The sequence below is a fragment of the Zingiber officinale genome, chromosome 8B (genome assembly GCF_018446385.1).
Source record: "Zingiber officinale cultivar Zhangliang chromosome 8B, Zo_v1.1, whole genome shotgun sequence".
NCBI lineage: Eukaryota > Viridiplantae > Streptophyta > Magnoliopsida > Zingiberales > Zingiberaceae > Zingiber > Zingiber officinale.
In genome coordinates, this window is record NC_056001.1 from 45,001,065 (window position 1) to 45,011,131 (window position 10,067).

The window sequence follows — 10,067 nt, forward strand, 5'->3', positions numbered from 1 at the left end:
CAGGTATCAAACACATAGTGAAATAAACCTTAAGTCGTCAGCTTCTGAGAATCGATCTCTGCTCATTACATCAGAGATGTCATGTACTCACCGTCTGTGCTACGCCCCGGGGGTAGCACAAGCACTTTCAAAAACATGTAGATCAGTTACATTAACGACCCCCTAATGTTGACCCCATATATATAGAGGAAGATACATGCAGGTACATAGACATATGGTGGGATAAACTCCAAATCATCAATTCTTAGGAATCGACCGTTGATAATTAAGACAGAGATATTATACAGCTACTATATGTGCTACTATTCACTGAGGCTAGTACAAACACTCTAAAACATTTAAGAGGAGTGGAGAGGAAAAGATAATCTAGGGAGAGTAATCAACACGTTAAATATGTAACTAAATAAGTCATAAAGGAATTATGCAAAAAGTAATTATAATATCTATATGCTACTATATTTATAATTTTTTTTTATCATATTTTTATAATTTGTTATAATAATATATACACATCAAATTTAAACTCTGGTAGATTATTGTGTAAACAGGCACTGTCAATTTTTGTCACCTCTATATTTAGCAACGGTCCTATGTAACAGAATCTAACTATAAATGGATTTCTTCCCCGCCAACCGTTCGATCTCCCGCCAAGTTCGGCCCCTCGTCGGAGAAGCTTCTCCGGCGACGGCAAGAATGGCAAAGGCGGGAGCAATCTACGTCCTCCTCGCCGTCGCTTTCCTCCTCTTCCTCTCCCTCTCCCCGTCTCCCAAACACGCCCCTAAGCGCCGCCGGCACAACCGCAGGCTGGCCCACCTCCCCCACGTGGCTTTCGACCCCCTGCTGGCCGAGCTCGAGCGCCGCGTCGAGGAAGGAGGCCTCCTCGACGTCGAGTCATTCAAACGGAAGCTCGAGGAGATGAAGGACCGGAGCAAGGTGGACGGCGGCGGCGACGTCGTCATAAATATCGAGGACTACTTCGGCCAGAACGGCCGGCTCAACCTCACCGAGAGGCTGGCGTATCTCTTCCCCATGCTCGACAGGTTCCCCCACGACGGAGGGATCAGCCACCACGAGCTCGAGGTCTGGTTTCAGCGGCAGGCGGTCGACCGCCTCGTTCACCGCACCCAACGCCAGATGGCGCAGCGCGACGGCGACGGCGACGGCGAACTCACGCTCCAAGAGCTCGAGACGGAACACGGTTCGACATCATCCCTGTTTTTTCCGTATAAATATACCTTCCTTTTTATGTAAATCAGATCCTCGTTGATGAACAGGGAGGGACACGAACGATCCAGGGAGTTCTGCGTCATTGGAAGAACAATTTTCCAACGCAGATTCAGACGCCAATGGATATCTCAATGCCTTCGAATTTAAAGGGTATTCTTCTTTCAAATTCTTGTGTTTACTTGATCTTAATCTTTCCTCAAAAAGTTAAAAAAAAAAAACAAATGAATGATCTTCTTTCTTGTAGTTTCTTGTTTCCCGAGGACAGTCTAAACCCAAAGATCAAGCTCTGGTTGCTGAAGGAAAAACTGAGGTAGAACTTTTCGTAGCCAAAATGTTTTTAAAAAATAAGAGAAAAGGAAAAGAATAAGAGAAGAAGTTAGCATTAGCGTACCTAATCTCTTCTTGATAAGAACAGGGAAATGGATCAAAACGAAGATGGGAAACTAGACATGAAAGAATTTGGCGACCGAGCGTATCAGATTTTCCGAACTTACTCCGAGTATGACGACGAGCACCTCCAACGTCAACCGGCCAACGTAGGAGAGGAGTTCAAGAGGCTAGACATCGACGAAGATGAGTAAGTTCTCATCCAAAAGAAAAAAGAAAAAGAACAGAAAGGATCAAATTACAGACAATCTTTTCTTTTTCTTCTTCTTCTTCTGTAGTTTTCTGACAGCTGAAGAACTGAGGCCTATATTTCATCAACTCTGCCCCGGTGAGCTTTCCCATACCACACATTACGCGAACTACTTGATGCGTAAGGTAAATCGATTCTTCTCCAGTGAATTGTTTGGCATTAATTCTTCTTGTGTTTCTAGCTACCTCATGCTCAACTAGTTGGTTGATGTTATCTGTGATCCAGGCTGATGAAAACAGAGACGGTAAATTGACACTGGAGGAAATGATACGGCAGCAGTTTGCCTTCTACAGCAGTGTTTACGAGGAACTGGAAGATGAAAATGATGACTACGACGTCTACGATCATCATGATGAGCTTCGGCGATGATCTCCTTCTTGTGTGGAGCAATTTTGGAAGTCGATCTTTGAATTTCAAATGGAATGAATATATTAAAAGTTGGCTGATAGGCAAAACTTTTGAATTATCAAAAAACAAAAACAAAAACAAAAAAAAAATTCAACTAAACTTGAACTAGAAAACTCGATCGAATTGGGCTAAAACTAGACCAAACTATCTTCGATGTATCAACTCTGTAAAGGGATCCATTAACTCATCATCCCATCCCTCTAAGTATCATCGAATAGGATTTGAATTTTAAATGAGACAAATATTCTAGAAATTAACTTCTAAGTTTATATAAATTGTGCTCTGAATTCCCTTGAATTAGGAGAAAGACCTCAATCTACCTCCGATATTTATCAAGCATAACTTCATCTAAATTATCAAAAAAAAAAATAAAAAAAAATAAAAGGGCACTCAAATTTTATATATATAATTTATCATCATACTTTATATTTTATTTTATAAAAAATATTTTTTATTGCATCCCTAAATTAAAGTAAAATATCTTTTTTTTCTTACTTAAATTAAACCGAATTTAATAAAGTTTTTTTTTTCAAAAAATAAAAAAAAATTTCATCCAATATTTTCATAAAAAAAAGTCATTGTGCGTAAAATTTTAAATTTATATCAAATTAACCGCACCATATTTTATATTTCATCAAATGATACATTTTAAAAATATGCTCTTTCAGTTGCACGTTTAAATATGTTCTTTAACCTACCTAAGATAGAAGTTGCACCTCTCTCTCTCTCTCTTTTTTATATATATATATATATATATATATATATATAATTCATTATAATCGAATCTTTAAATATTAAAATCTTAAATCCTAAATACATATAATATATCTCGTGAGCATCTAAAATTTTTAATCTTGAATACTATAACATAAGAGAAAAACCTGAACCCTAGAAGGAAATCTTATTAGCTCAAATTCATTATAATCCAACTCCTAAATCCTAAAATCTACATATAATATACCCCAAAATAAAATATTTTTTTTTTAAAAAAAAACTTACTGAATGAATCCAGGCACCTGAACCAGTGTTATATATATATATAAAGTAATTTTTTTTTTATGCTTGAACTACCAGTACAAGATTTGGACATACAAACAAGAGGAGGTAATTGTATCCTACGAGTGTTCATCTGTTGAAAATGTTATAAATTTTGTTCATTATCAATTGTGGCAAAAATATCATTCTCGATGTATACTACCAAACTGTAATTCATCCACTCATCCCTCATCTTATTACACAAATCAATCTTGATAATTTTCATTAAAAAAAACCTTTCAACAGAAGCAGTTGCAACTGGTAAAACCAATGCTAACTCGTAAACGATATACCAATGAAAAAACTGTATTCTTACCCGTTTCAATTATCTTTTTAGCAAGACTTCCCAAATCTTTAATCATAGAAAATTCACCTCATACATTTTGAATGTAAGTCTCAAGTATTACACGATCAGTCAATGAAAAGTCCTCCGGATAAAGTTCAGCAAGGCGGAGTAACTTACCAATGTCAAATTGAGAAAACGAGTCCTTTGGATCTAAGCAAGCAATGCAAGTAATTAGTACCTCCGTACTTAATTTTGAAAATCGATTATTCATTTCTTGAACCATCATATCAAGAACATAATATTGTAACAATAAAAAAGTGAATTAAAAATATTATTAGAAAATTAAAGATTAATAAAATATTTAGAAATAATATATACCTCATAACAAATTTTAACACGATAACGATGAAAATTAGTAATTATTTGTCCATTACGTCGGCTGCGACCACGAGTTCTCATATTTTCTTCCATTTTTGAGACTGGGATCATATGATTACTACAAAATTTGTTGACGACATCTAAAAAGTACTACCATCCTTCCTCTCTCAATTTTTGTAATCGAACTTTCATCGCCTTGATCAAACTGACAGCTAGTATAATGTTTTGATCCTTTTGTTGTAAGGCAAGCGACAATTCATTTGTGATTCCCAATAAAGATTTCATCAAATGTATCACAAACACAAATTCATAACTCTCCATCTTATCAATCAAACTAGTGGTGATACCATTATTATCATCATTAGTACCATCATTATACACATTTTCAAGCACTTGTAAAAACAGAAGTCCATGTAGACATCAAACGGACAATAGTCATGTAATGTGAACCCCAACGAGTATCCCCTGGTCGGTTTAAATTGATTTCCTGATTTTTTTTTCCTTTACTACTAACAATATCTCCTGTCTCTAAACATTCTACAAGTCTATCATGTTCAACTTGTCTAAAGTTATCTTTTCTTTTGCATGAAGCACCAGTAATATTCACAATCATAGTAACATATTAGAAGAAATCACTCATAATTCGATTGCTTTTAGCAACTGCAACAATAACTAGTTGAAATTGGTGAGCAAAACAATGGACATACCTTGCAGATGAATTTTCCTTCAATATGACAACCTTCAATCCATTATACTCACTCGTATATTTGAAGCACGTTGTATTCTTGACCTCTCAATCTTGATAATGGTAATTTATGTTTTGCAAACAATTCATCAATTTCCTTCTTCAAAGAAATAACAAAAGTGTCAGACACATGTACATTCTCATTCATTGTCTTAGCAACCTCATCATTTCTTTGGGTATATCACTAAATCAATTCAAGAAAGTAACCTTTATTTGAGAAACTCAATGACTCGTCAAGTCTACGGAAAGGCAAACCTTATTTTAAAAGAAAGCGAGCAACATCCAAAGTTGTCGTTAATCGAGTGTGATATGCAATCTCCATTCCATGCCCCTGTGCTTGTGGCAAATGTGACACACTTTGTCATTGATTTTGAAAAGCCTCAAGTTGTGTTCTTGCATCATTGTGAGCACTAGCTATACCACCAATATGCGTATTAAATACTTCCATTGCTTTTCTCCAATTATTCATTCCTAAATTAGTAAATGTCTCATCTCCAACTCGACATTCTCTATGAGAATTTTTAAAGAGATAACACCAAAAATAAAAAGCTGCATCTTTTGATATGTTATACTTTAACCATGAAAATTTTTTAAACCAAGCAACTTGGAAACTTTTATGCTCTTTACCAATTGTCATTAGGGATAACTATGACCAAATGATTGACAAGATCCTCTAATTAAATATTCTCTTCGAATCTGATCTCTAATCAGAACATCAAATTCATTAATTGATTCGCGTAGCCTTGGGTCACTAATAACATTATCTGAGTTTAATTCAATGAGAGAATAATTTTTTCTTACTATTTTCTTTTATAGAACTCTTAGAAGACTCAACACTTTGTTTTAAAAATTTCTCCATAACCTATGTCAATTCATCAAAATTATTGATTTTATGCAATCAACATGACAATTGCAGTACTACCAAGTATAAATCATGAAATTAGGAATCATATGAAATAAGGAACAAGATTCACCTAAAATTAAATGGATTTTGCTTGTTGTGGAGGAACGGCGGTGGAGCATAGTGGCAGTGGCGTCGATGGAACAGGCGAACAATAGTGGCATGAGGCGTCGACAAAGTGAAGAGGTGACAAAGATGAGGGAACTGTTTAAAGAGAGGGAGAAACGGCGAGATCTCGTAGCGCAATTAATGTTTTTGTTTGAAGAGGAAAAGGCCAGCTTGGAAAATGGTTCGGTTGCTGGAAAAGGGATCGGGCAATGAGAAAAGGAAAGTTTTTTTTAATGACACTTTTGAGAAAAAAGTCCAATAATAAGTTTAAAAAATTACAAGTATGCCCTTTATTTTTTTAATCACAATTATACTTTCATTTTTTTTTCCAGGAGCAAAGGGTGCTTCCGCACCCCCTTGCCTCCGCCAGTGACAACCCATGTGTTGTTTTATGTGCTATTGACCAGCTGAGATGAATGTGCCTAAGAGTTTGACTTACAAAGGGGTGTTGGATCACAGTGGAGGTGAGTCAAAGTATTCGAATGGTAGGGTAGATCGAAGATGAGCTAGATGTCCAGTAGGCAGAATCGAGTGGAGAGGAGTTAACTGTTTGATGAGCGGCGTGGCTGAGCGGGGAGGAGCAGAGTGTCTAATGGAGCAACAATGAATATGATTGAAGGAGATAACTTATGGGTGGAGAGCTCTTCCAATTGGATGAGAGCTCTTGCAGTGATATCCCTCCTGATCGGGAAAGGATGAGGAATGGAAGAGATCCCTCCTGAATCTGAGAGGGAACTCCGATGGAGGTGGTTACGCAAGATCTGGCGATCGACGATCGACGAAGATGACTCGTGGATGAGGAGCTCTTCCAATAGTATGAGAGCTTCAACTATGATGCCCCTCCCGATAAGAAAAGGATAAGGAATGATGCCTCCCGAATCTGAGAGGGAACTCCAATGGAGGTAGCTACGCGAGCTGGCAAAAGGCAACTGTGCTTGCCCCCAACATCCCGCCAACCCATCTTAGGGTCAATACGAAATAGGTAAATCACAGGTGGCTACTAACCCTTGAAATAATGACTGGCGTATGAGGGTGACATTTACTTCAACTATGCCGAGATTCAAACCCCAGACCTTAAGTTGGCAGCATCTCATGTGCTAGCCACTAGGCCATCAAGAGGGGACATGGAGGTGGCTACGCGAGATCCAATGGTAGGTGGAGATGGCAAAGGAGCTTTTCCATGGTTTACCATCGGGAAGAAGAGGTGCCACCCCCCTCAAGTCCGTGAGTTAATGAGAAGAAACCTAGGGCTTTTTTCCTTCTTAGTGACATCCAACGGTCTAGATCATCCCAAATATGGATGGAAAGTTTAGATTGCCCAAATCTAATTGAAAAGTGTTGGTTGCTACTCGGAATATCGTACCGGTTCCCCTGTACAAAAATTTTGTACAAGTCCTGAACCATTCCTAACAACCTATTGTGTTCTTTAGAAATTAAATTTGGAATCACAAACAAAACTTAACATTATTGATTCCAAATTCAACTTATCTGTTCTCCGTGGTTTAGATTTGGATCACAAACGATGCTTAACATTATTGATCCAAATCCACCCATGTTACAAATTCAATTAAATATTAATTTCAGAGATCGACTTCCAGGTTAAACATGGTGAGACACTAGGCCTTCTTGGGTATGAGAGCATCCACCACTTCCTAGACAAAGCCTTTCAACGAAATTCAATATTTAATTTCCTTATAGTAACCCTAGGTTTAACAAAAAAGAACAATCAAATCACAAGTTTGAAAAATAAAAGAAACACAAAATCGAAAACATAAATTTGATAGCCTAGATTCATTAGCCTCTTGTGTTTGGTATTTCAAGATCTAAATAAAAGGACGAACTAGTTATGATGCGAAAACGAATAACTAGTTATACCTTTTATAGCTTATAGATCTCACGATCTTCTGTCGTATTCCTCTCCTTATCTCGGACGTCGTGTGGGCGACGATCTACCGATATGAGAATCCACCCAAGCCTCATTCTTCTCCTTGCAAGTTTCGGCCACCAAGAATCTCCTAGAGATGAATGTCTTTGGCCACCAATCTGTTGGAGTGTATACTAAAAGCCTAGCTTTTGTAAATATTTATTTTGAAATAAAGAATCACATTGGTCAAAAAATGTCTACATTTATGCTAAGTGTAGTTGTTCAATTAATTTATATTATAGATAACATGGTGTGTGATATCACACACAGAAGATTATGTTATCGGTTCTTTATAAATTATAAACAGTAGCTCGCGACTAAGATGGAAAGGAACAAACCATTGGAATAGTTGTAGTGTAATTAAGTATAAGTTTATCTTGATTGATAAATTACATTAATACACTCTAAGTGTATTGTGTAGGACCATTTAAGGTAAGTTCTTTTTATACTGACTTAATAAAAGAACAAGACCTTAGTTATTATGGAAGTGTGTGCTCTTAATCTTAATATAATAATAAGCACATATATTTAGTATTTATTTCTTTGACTTATCAAAGGGTGAGATTTAGCTCGATAAATCAATAGGCCCGATAAGTTGGGAAATGATATTACTTATAGTGTGTATTGTTGATTATAGAAGGAAACTGCGTCCTAGTAATCTAGGTTGATAATGTCCCCAAGAGGAGCTCATAAGGATTGTCATGGAAACCCTGCAGGTGGACTTAGTCTGACATGACGATAAGGTTGAGTGGTACTACTCTTGGATTGAGATATTAATTAAGTGAGTTGTCAGTAACTCATTTAATTAGTGGATATTCGACATCTTAAACACAGGGAGACTAACACACTTATAATAAGAAAGGAGCCCAAAATGTAATTTGGGATTGGTGCGGTAGTTCAATAATAATTCTTTAGTGGAATGAATTATTATTGATGAAATTAAGTTGGGTGTTCTGTTGGATCGAGAAGGCGCTAGAGGGGGGGGGTGAATAGTGCTCGCGGCTATTTCGTTTTTCGAATCGCAAAACTATCGGAGTTAAAACGCAGCGGAATAAAAGCAAACACACAAACACAGGGGATTTACTTCGTTCGGAGCCTGTGACGACTCCTACTCGAAGGCCTGCGATCCTTGATCGCTTTCGATGGGCAACAACTATAAGCACGATTATTACAAACTAAGTATTACACGAAGTGCGATAAAAAAAATCTATACCAACGACGGAAAGTGAAATCTTGGAGCTCTGGGTCGTCGGGCACGAGTAGCAGCACTTCGAAATGTCGTTTGGAGCAACACGTGGCAAGGGAATCACTTGGAAATTGATGAATGAAGGTGCTGCTCGAAACCCCCTTATAAAGGGTGTTCAAGGCGCCTTGGAAGCCTCCAAAGGCGCCTCCATGCTGCCGAGTCTCCCGCGTGGATCAAACTTGAACTGGTCGAACTTCATCTCTTCAAGGCGCCTTATGCCCTATTCAAGGCGCCTTCCAAGGCGCCTTATACCTCCTTCAAGGCGCCTCCATGGGTGCTTCGCAGCCAGCTCCTGCTTTGCACCCAAGGCGCCTCCAAGCTCCATGGAGGCGCCTCAGACACTGTTCATCCGAGGGAAAACTTCATTATTTTGTACCTGCAAGACATGTTAGTCCCAAACAATATCCTGCAACACCAAGTTAGTACAATACAACAGAAAATATGATAATAGAGTAATGACAGTCTCCAGACTGTCCGGGTCTGACTTCGGATTTTCGTTCGGAAATACTAGGTCGACCCGACGCCTACTGTTCCCTCTACGGGGAACGCGTCCTCACCTACTCCACTCAGGAGATTTACCTGCTGCCAGTGCGATCCTCCAGATCGACTGGACTTTTGCTCAGCACTCGACGCTTCCGAACTTTCTGCTGGACATCCGCTTCCCGGCTAGTCCAGTCTTTCACCTGGTTCGCGACACCAGGACTTTTCCACCTAGGGTTACCACCCCCTAGGACTTTTGCCTGAAGCCATCGACCTGCCAAGACTTTCCGCATAGGGTTACCACCCCCTATGACCTAGGGTTACCGCCCCCTAGGGTTTTTCCTTTGCCTAACCGCAACTAGGACTTTTCTCCACCTAGGGTTACCACCCCCTAGGACCTAGGGTTACCACTCCCTAGGGTTTTCACCTGCCTAACCGCAGTTAGGACTTTCCTGAAACACTCATTCAACATGTTAGATAACAACAAGACTTAACTTTGAACCCTTTGCCATTATCAAAACTTGGGTTCGATCGTCGGATGCTTCCCGCACCAACATGTTCGAGGCGAACACGAGAAGCTTAATTTCATCGGGAGACCAAAATCAATTCCTCCTCTCGGTCCCTATCGTAGCCTCTTGTATATAGAGAATTATACCCATCGCATACCCACCTTCCTACCCACCCTTAGGTGG

General features: G+C 38.6%; 1 protein-coding gene across 1 annotated transcript; it reads left to right on the forward strand.

Annotated features, from left to right (window-relative positions):
- The first annotated feature begins 693 nt into the window (after nucleotides 1-693).
- On the forward strand, nucleotides 694-2,233 carry LOC122013746 (calumenin-like). Its single transcript, XM_042569973.1, has 6 exons — nucleotides 694-1,219; nucleotides 1,278-1,377; nucleotides 1,472-1,537; nucleotides 1,643-1,804; nucleotides 1,893-1,989; nucleotides 2,090-2,233. The coding sequence occupies exons 1-6, from the start codon at nucleotides 694-696 to the stop codon at nucleotides 2,231-2,233; spliced, it is 1,095 nt and encodes a 364-aa protein (XP_042425907.1).
- Nucleotides 2,234-10,067: the final 7,834 nt, after the last annotated feature.